The sequence below is a fragment of the Hypanus sabinus genome, chromosome 22 (assembly GCF_030144855.1).
Source record: "Hypanus sabinus isolate sHypSab1 chromosome 22, sHypSab1.hap1, whole genome shotgun sequence".
Lineage (NCBI taxonomy): Eukaryota > Metazoa > Chordata > Chondrichthyes > Myliobatiformes > Dasyatidae > Hypanus > Hypanus sabinus.
In genome coordinates, this window is record NC_082727.1 from 50297069 (window position 1) to 50322130 (window position 25062).

A 25062-nucleotide genomic window follows, 5' to 3' on the forward strand; every position below is an offset into this window, starting at 1 on the left:
GGAGGAGCCACAGGAGCAGTCAGCAGGGGCGTGTCCCGACAGGCACATAGTTCACCACAGGAGTGAATAGATTGTTTTACAAAAGTCAGCAAAGGTTTCCTTTGCTGTAACTAATCTACAATTCATCATAGTTCTTCCATGGTAGATAGGGGTGTTCAAATGCTTTCTTCAGTAACTGCTTAAATTAACTTCTCTTTAAATTAACTTCAATAAAATGACAGTTTATCAGGATTGTTCATGCAATCTTGTTCTATGCAACTTTTCTGCCATTTTTCCTGAATTACAACGTTCCTATATTTCAAAGCACTTAATTATCTCTAAAGTGTTCTTGGGACAGCTTGAATGGGACACAAGTGCTGCAGAATTTCAAGGTTTTCTTTTATCACTTTCCAGTAAAGCATTATGGAAACTGATTATCTTTCCTACAAATTGAAATATTTCATACAAAATCATATCTATAGAATATTTCTGAAAGTAAAATCTGAAACAGCAACAGAAAATGACGGAACTATTCAAATTTCCAAGCAGCACCAATGGAAGTAATGTTACTGTTTCAAGTTCACAAATTAACTCTTACTATCTCTACAGAGATTATGCCCAACTTGTTATTTCTTGATTTTTATTCCATACTTCTCTCATCTTCCTGTTGATACCAATAAAGCTAGAACAAAATAAACTACTTTAAAGGACATGCATAATCTCATACAACTCAAAATGTTATTGTAACTAATTTCTTTTTAAAATTTAGACACTTGAATGAAATTTCTCCCCTAAAATGATTTGTTTCCTCACTTAATTGTTTATATGCTGTACCAAATTAATGATTGATAACAAGTTGCATTAAAAACATAGTTTGGATATTAAGAATTTGCAGACCAATTAAGGTGTTACATCTTTAAGTAGATGAAAAAATTCAAAGGAAGCACACTGACATGCAAAAGTAAAAAAGCTTCAAGGGTAGAGAGATGAGTTATAAACAGGAGGAAAAATAAAAACAGTTCAAATGAGCATGTTCTGTATCAGCAAGAAGGACTTAGTGGAGGCACAAGTTGTTCATTTTTGAATACTTTTTCTTTACAGGGTCAAGCATGAATCCAGGATCCAAGTTCTTAACCTATATTAATAAATGCTTGGAGGTATCACAGTTCAAATTAAGTATTAACACTTAAATGTGCATATTTTGATACATCAATAAATTGCACTATTCAAAACACCAAGTTGTATGATACCCAGCAAACACCATCAGCAGTATTTCCCACAAAATGGCAATCTTATCTGACAAGAGTAAACTTGCACTTCAATAAGTTAATAATTGGTTCAGATGTACACTGGAAGTCTTGAGAATACAAAATGCTTTGCTAATTCCAGAGATAAGAAAATAGTCCTATTAAGAGAGGCTAAAGAAATGTCTCTATATTTTTTGGAATTTAGGAGAATGAGGGATGATCTCATTGAAGCAGATAAGATCATTAAGAGGCAATGACAGGCCACATGTCAAGATGTTTCTATTAATAATTAGAAGGCATAATTATAAGATTTGGGGTGGTCATACAAAACTGAGGTTGCATTAGAACAATTTTTTTGTGTAGGGTGGGGAACCTCTTCATTTTCCTACCTTTGAAGATTATGGAGTCCAGATTACTGGGGACATGTAAGAGGAAGTGGTTACATTTTTGAAAGATTAGGGAATTAAACTATGAGAAACAGAACAGATAAGCCCCATGACAGATCAGCCACAATCACACTGCATTTCAGAGCAGGCTTGAGGGGCTGAGTGGCCTGTTTCTACTAGTTTCATGTGTCTTAATAGAGTGCAAAGCCCTGCCCAGTCATGACTAATCCCAAAGTAACGACAAACTCTGTTAAATAGGGTGTGTAATTCTTAAACTAAACTACTTCTGTAGAATCGTTCAAATATAATGGCTAACACGAGAGGGCACAGTTTTAAGGTGCTTGGAAGTAGGTACAGAGATGTCAGGGGTAAGTTTTTTTTAAACAGCGGTGAGTGTATGGAATGAGCTGCCGGTAGTGGAAGCGGATACGATAGGGTCTTTTCAGAGTCTCTTAGATAGGTACATGGAGCTTAGAAAAATAGAGGGCTATGTGTAACACTAGGTAATTTCTAAAGTAAGTACAGGTTCAACACAGCATTGTGGGCCGAAGGGCCTGTATTATGCTGTAGGTTTTCTGTTTTTATAATTGTTTATTACAAGCAGTTTGATTAAAGAAAATATACAAAAACTATGCACAAAATGGTAAACTTATTAAATCACTCATCATTCACAAATGAGTGAACTGAAAACGCCAAGTGCACTGAAAAACTCTATTCAGAAACGATGACAGAAGCGATCAATAAACGACGAACCAAACTGTTTCCTTAAAAATATGTTCTGATTCGTTTTAGACAGTTTCCAGATCAGATCACCAACATTTACCAACGAAAAAAAAGATAGTAAATAACCACTCAGTGAAAATCTCAGGTGTGTGCAATTACAGTGAGATTAAGCAAAACAGGAATAACAGATTACAAAATAATGTGCACATTTCTCTTAAAGCATCGTGTACTAAATATTTTAAATCCAAGAGCCTGTTGTTTAGAAGTTATACTGAAGAACGCCACAAAATTAAACGAGAACTTGGCCTTTGAAACCGACACACCTCGAACCTAATTGATCTCATTTGATAGTAAAGTGGAAGGAGACCGGATTCCCCGCATCAACTCACTCTCCTTGTTAATTATTCTCCTAAAAAGAAAAGCGATTCCGAAAGACCAAAGGATTAATATCTGCGTCTGCAACTCATTTGAAAGGAGTGCGAAAGGCCCGGGATGTGGATATGTGGAAGGAGGAAAAAAATGAGGGGATTTTTTTAAAAAACAACTAAAATTGTTTTAAACTGCTGGATCTTCAAATCGGAAAATACAAATGGCTGGAATTCCGTGAAGGAATGCCACTCACCGACTCCATATTTTTCTTTCTTGGTTGGGACCCAACGCGTCATTGTTGTGGCTTAAACTTCCTCAACTTCTACTTTTTCCAGCTTTCCTCATTTGTCCTGGAAAGTCCAAGCCGCCATTTTCCACGGGAGGAAAAAGAAAGTTCCAGTCATGTGTCTCGAGCGTCACCGATCGTAAAGCTGGCGGCGATCAGCGCGTGAGCAAGCGGCCGGCAACTTTCCAAAAAAACTTCGGGACGAGTTTGCGCCTCCCTCCCGCTACAACGTCGCCGGCTCGCACTGTCTGTCCCCTTGCCCGCTTGGAACCCGCAAAATTTACTTCGCTTCTCTTCAAAACAAGTCTCCCAGTCGGGCGCTGCCCGCAGCCTGGCGGATAATAGAACGAAAGGTTAGGGATCCTATCAGTCAGATGTTAGGTTTTTTAAAAAAAACTTTCTGGCTGGGGAAGTTTAAGACCATATCGTGTTCATTGCGATAACGATCAGGGTGTTTTTGTTCTCAAATTATAAGGGAAGCCACCGAGCTGAGGAAAAAATACTCATGACGATGTATTCCTTTAATAAAGGATATAGACTGGAATATACATCCGTCGCAGGTGTTAGAAGTCTGAAACAAAACTCAGAATAATGAAAATAATCAGAAAGTCGGGCAGAGTGCGTAAAAGGAAACGCAAATCAACTGTCACTAAAGAGGAAGAAAGTTTCCAATGAGCGGTCATTAATTGTTCTACTTTTGAATTCAGACAATGATCTTCCACAGCTCAAAGACAATGCCCTTGACAGTAAGTGAAGTGTATTTTTAATTAACACATGAGGCGCTGGAGGAACTCAAAGGGTCAACACCATCGATGGAGATAACCTGTTTAGAATGGTGGAGGAAAAGGGTGGAGCAACAGCGGGAGGTTGATATCTGGTTCCAGGTCTTGCTTCACCTGAACTAGAAAATGTTTTAAAAAGGTTATAAATAAAAGCAAGTTTAATTTGTGGGGGATAATTGGGGAGAATAAAAATTTAAAAATTGTCGTTGCAAGTGGTGTTAGTGCTGGCTGGAAAAGCGTGAATCAATAAAGGTGTGTCCGGGAAAATCTAAAGTTATCTGAACCATCCAGGTCATGCTCTCCTCTTTTACTGCTGCCATCAGGGAGAAGATATAGGAGCCTCAGGACTCACCCACCAGGTTCAGGAACACTTACTACCCCTCACACTCTTGAACCAGAGGGCATGATATCAAAAACATAGGATGAACAGTCCTTGAAAATAAGTCTATGGGTTGTGGGGAAAGCTCCGTGATGGAGCAAGTGAAGTTAGAGGGGATAAATTCACTCAACTTCACTTGCCCCATCACTGAACTCTTCCAACAACCTATGAACTTATTTTGAAGGACTGTCAATCTTATGTTCTCAATATTTATTGCTTATTATTTTTCTTCTTTTTGTATTTGCACAGTTCGTTGTCTTTTGAACACTGGTTGTCTACCCTGTTGGTGTGGTCTTTCATTGGTTCTATTATGGTTATTGTATTTATTGAGCGTGCTCACAAGAAAACAAATCTCAGGGTTGTATATGGTGGAATATATGTATTTTGGTAATAAATTTACTTTGAACTTTAAACTTTGAACATAAAGAAAATACCGAATATTGGAAATGTGAAATATAATGCTGGAAATGGCTGAAAATTATCTGTCGTAGTGATCAAATATGCACATAGCTAGGAGAAATTCTTGGCAATTACGTTGTCCTTGACAATTCTGAATTCAACAATGGTGGACAGTAACAGTCAATGTCTATACAGGACATCATCCATTTTGCTGGGGGGGGGGGATGGTTTCAAACCACTAAATAATACACTTTGATAACTACAGAGAATGTTATTAAGGTGATAGAACTCTATAAAGTGCAGGAAGTATGGTCATTACCATTAATGATATCTGTTTGAATAGGTTCCATTGCAAGTATTGTGTGTATGGAATCAGATAAGATAAGTTAATTCAGCTGTTTTGGACCAAAGTGGTGGTTACAGGATTTGCATGAAGGTGTCACGGTTTGTGAACTGGGCAACTGTGAACGGTATCCGCACGTGCACTCGCAATACATTGACCACATCCTCTTTGAAAAATAATTTATGCGCAAAATCAATTTGTCTAGAATGAATCAGAGAATGCATTTGGTTTATACAGTGTACAAGTGTGCCTAATATTAAAGGATGACTACTGTTTTACAATACTTAATGATTTATTATGCATACTGTTGGATTTTAACTTCAATTTTAGGAATGTATTTCTAAATTTCAAGTTTAAGTTTATTTTCATCGGACTGTACATACATACAACAAAATGAAACAACTCTCTTGGGGAGCACAGTGCACCCACAATACATGTATCATACACAGAACATGAAACAAAATATTACAAGTAATGTAAGTTAATAAAATATAATTCAAAATACATGTGAAGTACACAGCAGAGATAGAGAGTAAACTGTACTATAAACAGCTCCCTGTCCTAGTAACAAGACCTCAGTGCTGACAGAGTGTTCATTAGTCTCACAGCCTGGGAAAGAAGCTGTTATCCTAGCCCTGATCCTTCTGTGCCTCCTTCCTGATGGTAGTGAATCAAAGGGATTATGAGGTGGGTGGTAGGGATCTTTAACAATGCTTCAGGCCATTCACATACAATGCTTCTGATAAATGTCATTATATAAAACAGTAAATGCAATATCTGCATATGCAAAAATTTCCCTTTAGAATATAATGCCAAGAAGTGTTATCTGGGACACAGACCTTTTATATCTGCGTGATTGAAATTGGGAACAGGGTCTATGTATGTTCAGAATCTAATAGTGGTGAGAAGACCCTTGAGGCAAGATCACTTTGAGAGAATATTGGGAACATTAAGATAACATCCTGTTTTGTGTTGGAAGGATCGGGAAGAGTTAGCAACCAATGTATCAAAGACAATGAGCATTGGAGATGGGTCTGAAATGAGGAAGCACCAGGATTGCAATTTAAAGACTGAAATATGCTAAGACACATTTGTAGCTCTGTGAGTTGTTGGGTGGGAGAACAGAATGTGAAGGATGAAAGATATTTTGGAGCACTAGGAGACATATAAACCAGCTGAACTGGGAGCTAATGATTTTCTGCTTTATACTTAAGTTCCACCTAGTTTACATTTTTCACTTTTCTCTGTAAAGTCTGTGTAAAGCTGAAGTCTTTCTAGTCCCTTCCAGGTAAGGCGACACTTCACCTGTGAGTCGGCTGGTGTGGTATCCTGCGTCTGGTGCTCCCAGTGTGGCCTTTTATATATTGGTGAGACCCGATGCAGACTGCGAGACCGTTTCGCTGAACACCTGCGCTCGGTCCACCAGAAAAAGCAGGATCTCCCAATGGTCACACATTTTAATTCCACATCCCATTCCCATTCTGATATGTCTATCCATGCCCTCCTCTATTGTCAAAATGAATCCAAACTCAGGTTGGAGGAACAACACCTTATATACCAGCTGGGTGGCCTCCAACCTAATGGCATGAACATTGACTTCTCTAACTTCCGTTAATGCTCCTCCTCCCCTTCTTACCCCATCCCTGACATATTTAGTTGTTTGCCTGTTCTCCATCTCCCTCTGGTGCTTCTCTCCCCCCCCCCCACTTCTTTCTCCTGAGGCCTCCCGTCCCATGATCCTTTCCCTTCTCCAGCTCTGTATCACTTTTGCCAATCACCTTTCCAGCTCTTAGCTTCATCCCACCCCCTCCGGTCTACTCCTATCATTTCACATTTCCCCCTCCCCCCACTACTTTCAAATCTCTTACTATTTTTCTTTTCAGTTAGTCCTGACGAAGGGGCTCGGCCCAAAACGTCGACAGCGCTTCTCCCTATAGATGCTGCCTGGCCTGCTGTGTTCCACCAGCATTTTGTGTGTGTTGTTCCTTAAACTTTCTGCTGTTTTAGTCACATCATCAATGGTTGCCATGCCTTCAGCTATCTATACCTAGGCTATGGGATTCCTTCCCTGAATGGCATTGCCTGTCACCTCTGCTTTATTATCTATTTAAAACATGTCAATCATCATGTTCCAATATATGGCTCTGTATCACATTTTATTTGATAATGCTCCTGTGAAATGCCTTGAAGAGTTTTATTGAAGGCAAACAAAGCACAAGTTGTTATAGTTTAATCTGTCAAGTGCCACCAGTCCACTTTATTCATCAGTTATCTCCTCTGGTCAGTCCACAAACACTTTTTAGCTGCCAGGTATCATCTCTGTATCTGTGCTTGCTTTATTTATGTTTCTGCATTAATGTATTTTGGATAAATGTTGTCTTGTTCAATTTAGCACATACTAATACCTTTGGTTTGTATTCTTTGGAGTTTGGAAGATTGAGGGGTGACATTATTCAAACATATAAGGTCCTAACGAAGCATGATGAGATAGAGGTTGAGATGTTTTCTAGAATGAGAGAGTCACAGGCAAAAGAACAGAGCTGCAAAATAAGGTTCTACTCCTTTAAACTCAGCAATGTAGAAGATTCTTTTCTTAGAAGGTAGTGAATCTCTGGAATTTTCTGGCCCTGAAGGAGGGGGAGCCTAAACCATTAGATACATTTAAGGTAAAGATGATTAAATATATTTTTTTCAAGGTGGCGCTGATCTGCAATCTCTGTCAATATCGGGGCTTAGATTTAGTTGTCTATATGGATGATTTTGGGGACAGAGAGGGGAGTTTAGAATCAGGTTAGGGTTTAACGACAGTGATATGGGGATGTTAGAGGTAATTCTGCATTTAGGGGCAGGGAAATAGAAGAGTTATGCATCAGGCCTTAGCTCCATACTCAATGTTCCCTAGTCAAAGGCCAGCAATGTGGACAGGTGACAATGGACATCCGCAGTCCAGGCTTCTGCCCCACACTCAAAGGCCAACTTTATGGATGGGTGACGAAGAACATCCGTAGTCCAGGCTTCCACTCCACAATCAAAGGCCAGCAACATGGATAGGTGACAAAGGAATCCACAGACCAGGCCTCCACTCTATGCTCAAAGTCCACATGAGGAGGAAACATGAGGGCCGATCAGTCAGCGTGCCTGGAGTTCATTTGTGGTTCAGGATCGCATTATCAGCTAGTTTAGGAGCCAATACCAAAGATCAGCGCTGAAGGTCAATCAGAAGTCCATAAGATGGCCAAACCTGGAAACTAAAGGCTGGGGATCTATACTGGAGTTGAGGGACCATCTATGTGTGTGGATAGGTAGGAAGGAGGAAAGAGGCTTATCTTGCTGTTGTTGTTTTATTGTGTCCTCTGTTGCTCTGCCGAGCATTGTGGGCACCGGAATATGAGGCAATATTTGTAGGCTACCGCATCACATCCCTAGGTTGTGTTGGTTGTTAATCCAAATTATGTATTTCACTGTATGTTTCAATGTGCATGTGAATCTGAATCCATGTCTATGAAATGTTGGAATTGAGGGCTTTGTGTAACTGGCACAGAGCAGAGGAGAAATTGACACTAGCATAGATCAGCCATGCTCACATTGAATGTGGGAAGTTTCGAGGAGCCTGGTGGCCTACTCTTGCTGCTACAAGCACTCATATACTGGATGATTGTGTATTTTCATGCTATATATAGTTTTTAATTGAGTTTCCCTACAGTTAGCACTTCAAAAACTGTTAAAAGGAAGGTGAATTTTTTTAAATTGATTTTTGCTTGTTTCTCATTGATTTCCATTACTGTAATTCTGAAAGCAATTAGTGGCTAACTCTGAATAGAGGGTAGAGAATTCCAAATATTTAAAACTCTAAGTGAAGAAATTTCAGTTCAAAATTGAAAAGTCTAATTCAAAATGATGACTAGTAAAATTTCTGAGCAGAAATGCATACCATATATTAGCTTACTAAGTCCAATCACAAGCTGAATTCCTCCAGTATTGTGTGTGTAAGCTTATTAACATTGTTTGGATTTTTTACCCATTGAAGCTCGGCTGTATTCTTCACACTAAAATGTACCATTTGGATTCCGATGGTTCTTCGGGTGCCAATGCAAGTTTGGCAGATGTTGTGACTCTATAAAATGCATAATATTTAAACAAATATCAGAATCCAAACCACAAATTAAAAGCTCACGTCAGATACATTTGTAATTAGTGTTTTCAGTCATCATTTCATTTTCCTTCCTACTTTGCTCTCTCCCAACCCTCCAAAGCTAAACACAGCTTCTAAAAATTACAACAAAATTTCACTTAAAATTTGAAGTTTTAACAATTGAAATATTCTTTCAAAGTGATTCACTTAAGGCTAATAAAATTTCCCGTCATTTGATTGATTCAGTGTTGCCAAAGCATCATAGGAAATTCTGCAATGCCAAACCACTACCTCTTCTGGCAGTTAATCTTAGAAATTATAGCTTCTTGATTTTATCCTCATTCCAAATAAAAAAAGGCTAATTTATCTGTAGATAATGTAATATTTATACAGTTCCCTACTCTTCCAATAGAAAAAAGATGTTGCAGTAGGTATCAACAAGGGACAATAAAAATTTAGAAAACAACAAACCCGAAATTTAAAAAAAACTTCTATTTAAAGTGCATCTCCTGACTGTGTGAGCAATTGCACCCACAGGTTCATTGCCTAAATATTTGCTTTTAGATAAGGGTTTTTTTGGTTCATAGGGATGGCTTTGTTAGGGGTCAGGTTAGTGTTTAAAGGCCAACGACATGGACTGATGACATCCACAGTCCAGGCATCTGCTTCATGCTCAAAGACCAGTGATGTGGGCATGAGACGAAGGATATCTGTGGTTGTTATGTCAGGTCTGGCAGGCCCGTGACAGCAAGACCTGGTTGTCACCCACCTCCCCAGCTCAGTGAGTTACCGGCCTGTTCTGTGATTGGAGTTCCATTCAGGCAGGAGGCACAAGTGACACTAATTCCTCAGGTACATGAATCGTCGAGATGAGACGTTGAAGCCTATTGTTCTGAGTCACGTCATCTGTGAATCAGAGATGTGTCTTTCTGCCCATCCAATTTTTTGTAAATATATATGATAGATAAGAAGTGAATTCTAAGATTGCTAATTCATGAACCATGTATACTGAAGATTAAAAATTAGTCAAATGTTTTTTTATGGAAATATTGTAACAGAGTAGACAGACCAATTGCTAATAAATGATTTTGTGATCAATAGAAAACAAAGCTGCAAATCTACTTACATCTACTTATGCTAAGGTTTATCCTTGATTGTCTTATAACAGCCTGTTATTTTCAATTGAGGTCAAAACATGCATGACAATGGAAGTTTATAGTTAGGTATGCCTCTGTGGCGGTTTTGAAAGAGCCACATGTAGTATATAAACTTGAAAATTCTCACATTATAGTTGATTAGGTATTATTAAAAATGTTTATTCAGGATGTCACAATAAGCATAAAATGGATAAATGCTCAATTCCCTTCCTTTGATCAATTCTAAATTGCATAGCACAATTTGATCTTTCCGCCTCAGCCCCAATATAATGAAGATAATGATTCAGTAAAAGGGAGCATGAAATCCAGTACCATTATCAGTGAATAAAATATAGTTTATGTACAAAAACAGAAATAGTTCCAAGAAAGAACTCTGAGCAATACATGAATAAAAAGTAGCAATGATTGTACTTAGTGCTTTAATAAAGCAGGCAAAATTTATGTCCAGAATGGCAACAAGTATACCAAATAAATATGGACCTTGTAATCATAAGTTTTGGTTAATCAGAATTACACTTATTTATCTTTTTCTAAGTATTTTGACTCAAGGACGTCTTGCTTCCACTTATATTCTTTGAAATTCCATATGAGTTGATAGAGCAGTAAAGTAATAGGTCAGAAAATGATTACAATATTGTTTCTGTTAGAATCCGTCTAATTCAATGTAATTCAGTTAATGTTAAAAGTACCATAAAACCAAAAACAGATATCAATGGAAATATTGCTGCATTGGGGTGAAAGTGTTGAAATTTGGAAATAATTCAGTGTATTTTTAAAATATAGTTTACTCAAAAGTCAATTTTCCTTCTTTTGCTCATGTGTAAGTTTAACTTCCCCCACACAAGAGCAAAGGTGGCAGCTTTATCCCAAGCTTTCCCCATTGCTTCTTTTAGTTGTTCACAATATGTTGCCAAGAACATCCAACTACAGTACACACATCCCATTTGAGTTTTCTTACCATCTCAAGTATAGCTGCTGCTCTCAGCTTGAAGTGTTCTCAGAGTAACTCATCAGACACAATGTTCCACCACTAGAGTCCCACACAATGATAATTTATCAAAAAGATGCAGTAGCATCTCTTAAGTTGTCCTTTCCATTGACATCCATAAACAATATACACAAATCTTTCATAAATAGTTTGCCACATCTGAAGCCACTCCAGTTGTATTGGGTCTTAATCGTTCTACCTAGTAACTTCAAGGTGTAAATTGATACATTCAGTTATGCTTAGCCAAAATTAATTTTACATCAAAATTAGGTAATCAGATGTCTATATGTTTTTAAAAATGCAAGTGAAAATTTTCCATCTGATCTTAATGATCTAATTTTGTGAAATATATCTCTACATTTATCATTATGAATATGATAAAAGTTCTTAATTCTTAATATATTGGAGGTAAATAATTTATACCACTACCAAAGCTTGGTACTAACTTTGCAATTGTGCAAGGGGTGTACAGAAGATATTTGAATTTGAATTGTTGTTTTTATTCCATGGTTTTAGCTACACATATTGTACATACTGATATATTTCAGTGGCACAATGCATGCACCTTATTCTATTTATAATGACTGTTCGATTTTGTATAATATAAAGGATACAATAAAAAAATATTTCAACTGAGGGAAGAGAGTTATCTACATTTGCCAAAGATACTTTCATATTTTTAATGCTAAAGCAGAATAGTGCTTGGAGTCAAGCTTTAGCTCCAAAGTTAACAGGACAAGTATTTCAGACACAATTATACTCTATTTATTATTAGAATTCAGTATACTTTCTATTGGTATTTTGGTCTTTTACCATATTCACTGGAATAACCACAACAAACTTGCACAAAAAATTGGGGAATATTTTTGGAAGATTAGCATGAGATGAATTGGCATGAAACTTATTGTGTAGTGACTTACTGAGTGTGTCAGATACCTGACTTAAAAAGTGAACCAGGCCTGAAAGGTCTTTCTGTGGAGCTTGAGATTGTTTAGGTCAGTTACTTGTGGGAGAGAAATGCACCAGGTTTAAAAATGGAGCAGGACCTTTTGAGACTGTCTGAGGAACTTGAGATCATATGGGTTATTAGGCAACTGGCAAGGCCCAATAAAAAGAAGTTAGGTTTAACCATAGTAGCCAATGTTGGAATGCCCATTATGTAAGTAGACCAGGGTTTAGAATTGGGAGACAAAGCTTTAGCTCAAGAGGAATTGACAAGGAGAAGCAGAGGGTAAGATAAGTTTCTGGTAAGTTTCTTCCTTTCTTATTGCACAGTTAGAGTGGTGAGAATGAGAGTTAGAGCAGTGGAGTGCTCCTCTTGCAGAATGTAGAAAGACTGGGAGACCTCCGGTATGCCTGACCACTACACCTGCAAGAAATGCATCCAGCTGCAGCTTCTTACAGATTCTTTTAGGGAAACTGACCAGGATGCCCTTTGGATCATTCAGGAGACAGGGGTGGTAAGACATATCTAAACAATGTTATAGAGGTTTTTGAGGAAAATTGATGAAGGAAAGGTAATGGGCAGGGTGGAGGAGGGGGACTGATGTTTGATGGTTTTCTTTGAATGGATTGGTTCCATGGTTGTTCTTTGTTTCATGACTATGTGGGGAAGACAAATTTTGGGGTTGTACACTACATACATACTTCAATAATAAATGTACCTTGAATCTTAAGATTTTGTCTACATGGACTTTAGCAAAGCCTTTGATAAAATCTCACATGGAAAGCTGTACCTAAAGGTTCATTCACCTGGAAATCAGGATGACATAGTAAATTGGATTCAACATTGTCTTAGTGGGAAAGGGCAAAGAGTGGTAGTAAATGGTTGCTTCTCTTATTGGAGATCTGTGACTAGTAATGTGTCTCAGGGATCTGTGCTAGGTCCATTGTTGTTTGATAATGTGGTAAACTGGATCAGCAAATTTTTGGGTGACAGCAAGTTTAGAAGCACAGTGGGCAGTGAGGAATATTTTCAAAGCTTGGAACGGGATCTAGATCAGATGGATTGGGAAATAGCTATCTCTAATTCCTTGAAAGTTGTGTCACAGGTAGATGGTGTCATAAAGAGAGCTTTTGACACATTACCCTTCGTGCATCAAGGTATTGACTTTCATGAATTGGAATCTCCTGTTGCAGTTGTATAAAACATTGGTGAGGGCAAATTTGGAGTACTGAATTGTGTGCACTTCTGGTCTTTTATTTATAGGAAAGATATAAATAAGATGGAAAGAGGACAGAGAAAATTTCCAAGGTTGGTGCTTGGATTTGAATACCTGAGTTATAGGCAAAGGCTGAATAGGGTAGGAAATTTTTCTCTGGAATGTAGAAGAATGAGGGGAGATTTGATAGAGGTATACAAAGTTAGGAGGGGTATAGATCAGGTAAATTCAAGGAGTCATTTTCCACTGAGTTTCAGTGAGACTGGAACCAGAGGTCACAGGTTAAGGGTGAAAGGTGAAACATTTAAGTGGAATCTGAGGGGAAGCTTTTTCACTCGGAGAGCAGGGCAAGTGTGGAATGTGCCACCCACGGAAGTGGTGAATACAGGTTTGATTGCAAAATTGAAGAGAAGTTTGGCTAAGTACATGGATGGGAGGGATGTAGAAGGTTATGGTCCAAGTGCAGGTCAATGGGACTTGGCAGAAAAACAGTTCGGCATGGACTAGGTGAGCCAAAGAGCCTGTTTTTTGTGCTGTAGTACTCTATAACTTTTGATTTGACTCTGAACTTAGCAGACATTTTATCAATAAATAATACTTCAATGATTTTGTATCAATTGTAAACAGATGACGTTTCAGGCTGAGACCCTTCTTCAGGACCCTTTTTCAGGTCTCATCCAGAAACTCCGACTGTTCGTTCTTTTCCATAGATGCTGCTGAGATCCTCCAGCATTTTGTATGTGTGCTTTGGATTTTCAACATCTGCAGATTTCCTCAAGTTTGTAAAAATGATGTTCAGGTTTAAGAGCCATCATGATCTCATTGTGCCTAAGTTGCCTATTTTTATAAGTTAATGAGAGTTTAGTTGAAATCACAACACAAAATAGAGATTCAGATGTACTCATAAACAAACAGAAAAAGAGTAATTAGAATTCTGTGGATTTATTGTAGCTTATTATTTTGTGCAATGCACTCACAAAGTGCACTTCCTGGGAAGTGCTGAATAATGTTGGGGAGGAATTAAATACCTTCACCACATCTAGAAAATTACCATTTGACAAACAAATGAAACTAAAATGGAGACATAAGAGAGTGCAGATGGCGGAATCTTGAGCAAATAAAAACTGATGGAGGAACTCAGCAGGTCAAGCAGCATCTTTAAAGGCAAAGGGATAATTGATATTTTAGGTTGAGACTCTGCAGCAGAACTGAAAATGTAAAGGAACGATTCCCAGTCTAATGAATAAGAGAGATGGGAAGGCAGCAGCTAGCAATTGATGGGTGGAACCCAGTGAGGAAGGAGGTGATGAGTCAATTAACCTAGGTGGGGGAGGAGAAGGGTGAAGTCAGGTGGATGATAACTAGAGACAGATAAGAAAAGATAAATGAGGGGGTAGTTGGGGGGATGTTATGGGGGGGATATTGTGGAAGGGTAGGATGGAGTAAGTGCTAAGAGGCTGGATAGTAATAAATGGGTTCAAGAGGCTGCAGAATCTGGAATATGATAAGTAACAGGGCAAAAGGTTGATAATTCACTGAGTCTGGTTGGCGGGTTTACTAGGATCTACTGAAATAATCATGGTAATATTTATAATCTTCCAAAACTTCATGGATTATGGAGAAAAGCCAGAGAATTAGAAAACTGTTTATGTGACACCCCTATTCAAAAAGACAGAGAGAGGTGATAAAGGATTTAGCTATAAGCTGATTAGCCTAACATCTAAGGTAGAATTAATTATTACGTAAGTAATAGCAGATGAGAATTGTAATCTTATGAAGCAGAGTCAGCATGACTCCTTAGTATATCGGTCATCAATAATCTGGATCAATTCCAGAGCATGATCCAGAGCTTTGCAAAACTATGAGGGGTGTACAGAGGGCATTTGAATGTGCATTTCATTGAATCGTAAAAACTTACAACATGGTGAGTAAATAGCTCATCATATCCCATTAACCAAGAAGGTACCACCCAATCTACCCCTACCTTTCAGTAGTTGAACTGCAATGCAGCAGGCTCCAGCTCCTTAAGTACATACACTGTCACTTCTTAAAAATATGGTGAGAGTTTCTGACTTCATCACCCTCTCAGGAAATGAGTGCTAGACAATTACCACCCTTACCTCCCCTCTATTCTTCCTAGTATTATAAAATTATTTCCCCTACTTTTTGATCCTTCAGCCAAGGGAAATGGGTCCTTTATATACACTATTTCTGGGATCCTCAAAATATTATGGACCTTAATTAATTTTTCCTTTTGCCTCTATCATCCCATCAAAACTAATCATTGAGCTTCAAGGCCTTGGTCTCAATACCTCTTTTTGCATTTGGATTTTCTATTTTCTCTATTGCAGATGCCAGTCAGTTCAGATTGGCGACAAGATTTCCTCTCAAATCTCTATCAGCACAGGTGCACTACACGGCTATGTGCTTAGCCCCCTGCTCTACTCGCTTTACACTTATAAAAGTGTGGCTAAGCACAGCTCCAATGCGACATTAACTTCTGCTGATGACACCACTGTCATACGACAGACCGACAAACTGTATTGATCCTGAGGGAAATTGGGTTTCATTACAGTTGCACCAACCAAGAATAGTGTAGAAGTATAGCAATATAAAACCACAAATAATTAAATAAGAAGTTAATCTTGCCAAGTGGAAATAAGTCCAGGACCAGCCTATTGGCTCGGGGTGTCTGACACTCCGAGGGAGGAGTTGTAAAGTTTGATGGCCACAGGCAGGAATGACTTCCTATGACGCTCAGTGTTACATCTCTGTGGAATGAGTCTCTGGCTGAATGTACTCCTGTGCCTGACCAGTACATTATGGAGTGGATGGGAGTCATTGTCCAAGATGGCATGCAACTTGGACAGCATCCTCTTTTCAGACACCACCGTCAGAGAGTCCAGTTCCAACCCAACAACATCACTGGCCTTACGAATGAGTTTGTTGATTCTGTTGGTGTCTGCTACCTTCAGCCTGCTGCCAAATCAACGATGGTGACAAATCAGTATGCGGGAGGGAGATTGAAAATCTGGCTGACTAGAGCCACAACAATCTCTTAGTCATGTCATCAAGACCAAGGAGCTGATTACCGACTACAGGAGGAGGAAACCAGAGATCCAGGAGCCCATCCTCATCAGGGGATCAGAAGTGGAGAGGGATCAGCAAATTAAATTTTTCAGTGTTATCATGTCCTGGGCCCAGCACATAAATTCAATTACGAAGAAAGCATGGCAGCATCTCTACTTCCTCAGAAGTTTGCAAAGATTCGGCATAACATCTCAAATTTCGGCAAACTTCTATAGATATATGCTGGAGAGTATATTGATGAGCTGCATCATAGCCTGGTATGGAAGCACCAAAGTTCAAAGTACAATGGAACCCATTCAAGAAAACGTCAAACACCACACATGCAAACGGCAAAAAATCAACAAAAAACACAGAATATAAAACATTAAACCACAGAGTCATTTAGACAATCTCAGAATGTTCAATTTACTTCAATTCATTTTAATTTAACGCTGTGATGTTTGTTCACTGCAGGCCACAGACCCAATATGCCAGCCCTGATCAAATCACACAAAATAGCAATAAAAAAAGAAGTAACCAGAAATCAGAAACACATATAACATGAAACACAGAGTTCAATCTACAAACGGTTTTGATTAAAACTTGCCAAGATTCTGACACTATCCTCTGGCAGCATGGAGCGAGAGGGAGAGAGAGAGAGAGAGAGAGAGACCACAGACAGACAGCACTAAACTTCTCGCCTTCTGCTCACATCTTTGTTGATCTAAAATTTTGCTCAACACTTTAATTAGTGAGATTGGTGAGAAATGGGGTCGACCATGTGCTCACACCCTGTCTCTAAGCTGCACACTTCGCTCCAAGCCTCAGAGACAGCAAAGCACCAGATCGCTTAATCGGCCTGAAAACACACCATCAAAATGTAAACTATGGGTTCCAACAGTAGTAGAATCATATTTGAAAGAAGAAGTATTTTCATGAACTATGTGAAGGATGCTGCCTTGTTTGCTGGCACTATCATCTCCACTGCCTTTCAATGGAAAATCCTACAAAAAGTAGTGAATGCAGCCCAGTCCATCACAGGTAAAGCCATCCCCTCCACTGAGCATACCTACACAGAACATTGTTGCAGGAAAGCAGCATCCATCATCCCTGCCAACCAGGCCGTGCTCTTTTCTTCTTGCTGCCATCAGGAAGAAAGTACTGGAGCCTCAGGACTCACACCACCAGGTTCAGGAATGGTTATTTCTCCTCAACCAAGGCTTGAACCAATGGGGATAACTTCACTTGCACTATCACTGAACCTGTTGGAATTCTTTAAGGAGATTACAAATAGGATAGATAAAGGGTTGCAGTGAATGTTGCCTATTGGAACATCAGAAAGCCTTTGACAAGGTACCATGCATGAGGCTGCCTATCAAGTTTAGAGCCCATGGTAATACAGGAAAATTACTGGCATGGTTAAAGCATTGGCTGATTGATAGGAGGCAGTGAATTGGAATAAAAGGATCCTTTTCTGGTTGGCTGTGATGTTCTCTGGCGATGTTTTGCAGGGGTCAGTGTTGAGACTGCTTCTTTCTCTACTGTATATCAATGATTTACACGATGGAATGGCTTTGTTGACAACTTTGCAGATGATACAAAGATTGGTGGAGGGGCAGGTGATGTTGAGGAAAGAGGTAGGCTGCAGAAGGACTTAGATTAGGAAAATAGACATGAGAGTGGCAAGTGAAATACAATGTTGGAAAATACATGGTCATGCACTTTGGTAGTAGAAATAAATGTGCAGACTATTTTCTAAACAAGGGGGAACCCAAAAATCAGAGGGACTGACAAGCTGAATTGGTGGTGAACAAGGCAAATGCAATGTTAGCCTTCATTTCAAGAGGTCCAGAATACAAGAACAGCGATGTGATGCTGAGGCTTTCTGGGGCACTGGTGTAGCCTCACTTTGAGTATTGTGAACAGTTTTGGGCTACTCATCTAAGGTTTCCTGTGGTGGGGCAGTGTAGGACAAGAGGGCACAGCCTCAGGATAGAGGAGCATCCATGTAAAGCAGAGATGTGGAGAAATTTCTTTTGCAAGGGAGTGGTGAATTTGTGAGATTTGTTAGCATAGACAGCTGCGAAACTCAGGTTGTTGGGTGTATTTAAGGCAGAACTTGATAAGTTCTTGACTGAACACTGCATCAAAGGATACAGGGAGTTGGCCAGGGGGTGGGGCTGAGGGGGGGTGGGGAATGGATTAGCCATGATGGAATGGCGGAGCAGATTCAATGGGCCAAATGGTTTAATTCAGCTGCCTTGACTTATGGTCCTAACACTGTGGGCCAAGGGGCCTGAACTGAACTGTACTGTTCTGTTTTATTGTCTGTGGAATTGTGTCTTTTGAACAGAGAAATCAATGCATGGCAAATGATGACATGTTGTCAATGACTGTAAGCAAACAAAGTCAATTTAAATATAATTGAATGGTCGTCTGGCCAGGGATTGGATATATGATCCTTGCATTTTCAAGTCAAGTCAAGACGAAACGTTTCTTCAGGACCATGGTGCTACATAAAACAAAACAAAACTACACTATTCTATGTGAGACAACTCAAGGCTACACTAGACCAAGTAAAATAACACAGAAACTACACTAGACTATAGACCTACACAGAACTACATAAAGTGCACAAAACAGTTCAGGGCAGTACAATAATTAACTAATAAATAAATAAATAAATAATACACAAGACAATAGGCAAAGCAGAGGACAAGTTTCAATATAATAATAAATGATGTGGATGGCAGTCTAGACTCTGGGTATTGATGAGTCTGATGGCTTGGGGGAAGAAACTGTTGCACAGTCTGGTCGTGAGAGCCCGAATGCTTCTGTACCTTTTGCCAGATGGCAGGAGGGAGAAATACATTGTACTGTATTTCATTGGAAATACAGAGACTGCAGATGCTGGAATCTGGAATAATAAACAATCTATTGGAAGAAGTCAGTAAGTCAAGTAGCATCTATGGGAGGAAAGCAATTGTTGACATTTTGAGTCAAAATCCTGCATCACAACATTGCTAGTTCATTGCTGGCGTGGAATTAGAATTATTTTCAGAATGCCTGGTACATTCTTCTTTTGAGAACCCTTTCAGCTTTCTGCTCTGCCAGTCAACAGTTCACCTGTTTTGCTGTATTAGTAGGGAACTAACCACTGTGATGTAACCCGATCAAGGAGCTATTAGCTTTGTGCAGAAGCTTAGCATGGGCAAAATTTCATTAAGCAACTGACACACCATTGTCTGCAATCAACTGAAATGATTCAAATGGAGAAAAGCACAAGAAGCTGTCATTCAGTATTCTCCATTTGCCTGGATGACTTCAGGTCTGTAGGATCAGGAGGCATAGGAGTAGGAGTATCAAGTCTACTCCCCCATACAATCATGCCGATTTATTTTCCCTATCAACCCCATTCTTCTACCTTCTCTCCATAATCGTTGATGCCCTTACTAATCAAGAACTGTTCAAACTCTGCTTTAAATACACCCAATGACTTGGCCTGCTCGCCATCTGTGGCAATGAACTCCACAGATTCACCATCCTCTGGCCAAAGAAATTCCTCCTCATCTCTGTTCTGGAGGAATGTCCTCGTACTCTGACATTGTGCCCCTGGTCCTATACTCTTCCACTATTGCAAACATCCTCTCCATGTCCACTCTATCTATGCCTTTCAATATTCAGTGGATTTCAATGAGATACCCCCTCATTCTTCTAAATTCCATCAAGTACAGGCTCTGCAGCTGCTGGGGAAAAAAGACACTAGAGCTGGCATATGCCTTTGGATTCCACAATGGGTTGGAGGCTGGCCCTGTCCCACCAGTGCTGATTTCCAGTGCTCATTCCGTGGAAGACAAGCTGGATTGCCTTCATTTCTTGATTTCTTCATTTCTTCATTTCTGTGCAATATGAGGGACTGCTGCAGGCTGTTCTTGCAGAAGCCTGGCTCCAGGACTTCATCCATGCACTATCAGGGACTTAAGCTATATCATCATTTTTTATATTATGTACTTTTTGTAACTGTATGTTTTTCCTGCTGTCATAATTATATGTGCTGTTTGTGACTATTGGTTCTGTGCATTGTTTGGCCATAGTCATGTGTGTGGCTGAATGACAAATGAACTTGAACATTGTGTTCATTGTTCCCTTTTACTGGGCATGGTGGGACACAATTAAATATGATCAGAGGATTCTGAGAATGCGTTCAGCTTCTATCACACAAACTGGGGAATTTAACTTAATTAAATATATTGAGAAAAATACTTAAAAGTCACATATTGGTAATAGTAATCATGAGACTACCATGAAATTGTATAAAGTCTTTAGGCAAAGAAGTCTGTGTCTTTATCTGGTGTGGCATATTTCTGACTCCTTATTCAATGCAATTTCAGACACAGTGAGATTGACTTTTTCCTCTGGACGAAATCTGAGTGGTCACAGGGAGAAATCCATACAGACTGTGCTGGAGGTTAGGATTGAACCTGGGTTCCTGGAGCACTGAAGCAGCACCGCTACTAGATGTTCCAATCCGCTGCACTGTATCTGTGAGATACTGAAATCAAAAGGATTCCATTGCGTCAACAGTGGACATGTGGGCAGTAGAGAAATGTATTGTGCGCTGAAAATCCCTGTGTGAGTATTATTGTCAAACTGAGTTTATTTTCATCTGCACAAGCATGGTGAGGTATAGTACAATGAAATCTTTCAGTTGCATCACAGGCATGTAGGTACAAGCAACATATAATTTAAGTTATGCATAACCACACTGTATACCACAGTTCAGTGCAAAGAGAAAAAATACACAGGAATAAAATGCATGACCTTTGCTGTCAGATTTTTTTTTATCTGCAACCAGGAACAGATTAATTGTGGAATCTGGGAATCTAGTTTGACAGCTACTGTATGAGACACAAATAACTACAGAAAAGTGGATTTGGATAGGCAAAGCTGCAGTGTGATCTAAAACCAGGTGAGAAATGATGAGTGGTTGAGTATGACAAAAGCTAGAAAATGGAAGGTTGCTTAGATGTTGCAAGTATCGTCACTGGTATTACAGAAATTCCTTCAAATTATCATACCTTTCTAAAGGACATTAAATAATAAATGTTGGACTTGACAATGATGCCTGCATCCCACATTGGAAAAATATACAGTGAAATCCAGTTATTTGGGCCATTGGTTTATTAGGGAAGCCAGTTATTTGGGACAACGCTTAAAGGACAAAAACTAATCGAGAAAATAGCCAAGATTCCCTCAGACACTATGCCACTTAGTTGGGGCAGAAATCTATTACCAAACAGCTTCTAGCTAACATCAAAAGCATGTAGGCATGGTCATTAGAAACAACGCTGTGCTTAGAGTGAACAGTTTTCAAATACTGTCAGTCGCATTTGCTTACACGCAGTAATTTGTTGTCAGGTGAGAAATAAGCAGGAAGACAACACATAACTGTTTTGCTTACGGTGGTTTTAAGCATTCAGGCTTGCATATGCCAGAAACAGGTGGAAGTGAAAATTAAACAACTTCACTATGTCAGCAAGTTGGGAATTACAGAGATTTTGAAAGTATCAACAATCATCTTGAACATTACAATGAAAATGAAGATTTGAAGAATGCAATCATTGATAGCGTTGTATGAAGGTTGTTGATAGTGATGAAATGTATCAACTCCATCCAAAGAAATAACTTGAATGCACTTCAGTTTGCTTACCGGCACAACAGGTTCACAACAGATGCCATTTTATTGGCTATTCACTCAACCGTGGATCATCTGGACAGCAAAGATGCATACATCAGGAGGCTCTTTACTGACTACAGCTTGGCATTCAATACCATCATCCCCTCAAACCTAACCAATAAACTTCAAGACCTTGGTCTCAATATCTCCTTGTAAAATTGGATCCTTGATTTCCTCACTTGCAGGTCCCAGTCAGTTTGGATTGGCACAACAACTTGTCCCATGATCTCCATCAGCACAGGTGCTCCACAAGGCTGCTTGCTTAGCCCCAGTTCTACTCGCTTTATACTTATAACTGAGAGACAAAGCATAACTCCAATCCCATATTCAAGATTGCTGATGACACCACTGTTGTTGATGTCTAGAACTATGAAAACTGTGTGTAGATGTGTGGTGGAGAGGCTGCAACAGAGGCTGGTATGGAAACACCAATACCGTTGAACAGAAAATCCTCCAAAAGGTAGTGGATACAGCCCAGTTCACCATAGGTAAAGCATTCCCCATCATTGAACACATCTACATTGAGCGCTGTCACAGTAAAGAAGCATCCATCATCGAGGGCCTCCACCATCCAAGCCATGCTCTCTTCTCGTTTCTGCCATCAGGAAGAATTTACAGGAACCTCAGCACCCGCACCACTGGGTTTAAGAACTGTTATTACACCTCAACCATCAGGCTCTTGAACCAGTGAGGATAACGTCATTCAACTTCACTCACCCCATCACTGAACTATTCCCACAGCCTACTGTTTCACTTTCAAGGACACTTCATCCCATTTATTTATTATGTTTTTCTTTTGTTTGTTATCTCTTGCACATTGGTTGTTTGTCCATCCTGTTGGCTATGGTCTTTCATTGATCCTATTGTGGGTTTTTTTTTTATTACTGTGCATGCCCACAAGAAAACAAATTTCAGGGTTGCATATGGTGACATATACAGGCATGCAGTTTGATAATAAATTTATTTTGAACTTTGAACAATTAATTGGAATCCACTGTATTTACTTCTGTAGAAATGTCTGTTTCTCAAGTTATGGTAGCTGTTGTTGAGACTTCCCTTTGGAAAGCTATTCAGTCAAGGGACCATCGAGTTGATGGAGCTGAATCTCTGTCCCTGGTATCGATGCTCATTATTGAGTATCTGCAAAGCCAATATTCTCAGACAGTAACTGCATTTCTTTCTTACTGTTTTGTCCATCCACTTCCATTTTCTTGTGGAAGATTGTCACATTTTAGAACAGATACTGTATGTTAGAAAACTGTCCATCTTCTGCTTATTGGAACTATCCCTTAGGCTCAACAACATTAAGCTTGATTGATTCCAAGACAGTTCTGCTGGAATGTTTTCCTTTATCCCCAGCCTTTTCTGAAATACACATTTCCTAAGATTTAGTTAACACTCTTTTCAACTGTCCTACTATGCCTTTACATATTGAATTTCAAATAAAAGTGTGTGAAACAGAAAAGCTACTAATATGTACAATATTGAGACTTAATATATAATAAGCTGTTGCAATAGATTCACTTAACCTTTTGCAGACTCACCAGCTTATAACAATATTCTTAACCATAGAGTAAAAGTCCAGATTTATAGAGCAGCATGAGTGACATTCACTTGACTTGGTCCTTTAGTTTTGATCAAAATATTTACCTAACCAACAGTTTCTAGAAGGGGGCAGATCATATCAATTTAAAAATCTAATCCCTAAGTCATCAATCAGAAGTAACATAAAGAAGATAATTATTTTATCTATAGGTAAATGAGATATGCACCTTTTATCAAAGAAATTAAAGTACTGATCATGAAATAGTAATGATAGATTTTGCTTGCAGAGAATGATATATTACTGTCAAGGAAACTTCTATAGTACTGTCTCTTTTCAGTTGGCAATTAATTAGCTGATCAGTTAGTACAATTATCCCTTTTGCATTACGTATTGCTAGGACCCTATTCCTCAGTGCCATCCAGCACTCTTGTTGGCCCTTCGATATTTTCTCTGGATGTCTGTTCATTTGCATTGCTAATAGACAGGACACAAACATGGCTTGGTAATAAAAGTTGTAGCTCAGTCCAGAAATTTGAACACACATCTAAATGATTCAATGTTATATATTGACAATGACATTAAAAGCAAAATTTTATTTCTCCAAGTGACTGTATTAAAATTCATACAATAAAAATATTTTACTGACATTGTAGCTGACTCTTCATTTCTATAATCATTTGTTCACTTCAGATTGAGAGTTTGCTGAGCAAAATTGGCTGCTGTATTTTGCTACATGATTGCAGCTCAAAAGTACTTCATCCTTTTAATTTTCAGCCAGTGCCTGAGAATGTTAGAATTGACATAATGACATGTTCCTTTTCTCTTCACAAGAAAATATTACAGCAGATTCTATGTAGCAGATTGTATGATCATCAGCTATTACAGGCACACATCTGCAACTGCACCTGAAGTAGTGCATTAGTATTCTAGTGGCTTGCTGTATGATTACACTGGGCATTCTATCTCGTTCTGTTTGTTTGCAGATGGTGACCTTGGATGCTGCATATGTGAATGAGCCAAAGCTGCTGATGAGAGCCTTGATTGTACGGAAATAACCTTGACAACTCTGGGGGTCAAAATTTGCTGCAGTGAGCTACTTTAAAGTCAAGCCATTGTATTAATGGGTTACTGAGTAATCAATTGCTTAATCTTATGATGGTGACAAACAAACTAAGCAGTCTGAACAAAATCCATGCCATCTGAGTGGATAATGATATTTTTTCAATTAAAACACATTGGCTTGATCTATAATCTCCCTGCTCTTCAGAAAACCAGCGTGCAAATTTTCACAGCAGGGTCACCTTATTGCAGGCTGTCTGGATGAGTGGAGATCAAATGATTTGTTAAAATAAATAAAATTAACATACTGACTCCCATA

At 38.9% G+C, this 25062-nt stretch overlaps 2 protein-coding genes across 4 annotated transcripts in view; one reads left to right on the forward strand and one right to left on the reverse strand.

The window, feature by feature from the left end:
- Positions 1-3138, reverse strand: part of dock1 (dedicator of cytokinesis 1) — a 549009-nt gene extending 545871 nt beyond the window's left edge. For both annotated transcript variants that reach the window (XM_059947697.1, XM_059947695.1), the window contains exon 1: positions 2958-3138. In XM_059947697.1, coding sequence (XP_059803680.1) covers positions 2958-3000 — 43 coding nt within the window. In that variant the 5' untranslated portion in view covers positions 3001-3138. The remainder of the gene's footprint in view (positions 1-2957) is intronic.
- A 431-nt stretch (positions 3139-3569) lies between these two features.
- Positions 3570-25062, forward strand: part of c22h10orf90 (chromosome 22 C10orf90 homolog) — a 282594-nt gene continuing 261101 nt past the window's right edge. The window contains exons 1-2 of one of the 2 annotated variants that reach the window (XM_059947700.1): positions 3574-3736; positions 20793-21033. The gene's annotated coding sequence lies outside the window, so the exon portion shown is untranslated. Of the gene's footprint in view, positions 3737-20792; positions 21034-25062 lie in introns of both variants that reach the window. The other variant, XM_059947699.1, reaches the window with a different exon arrangement.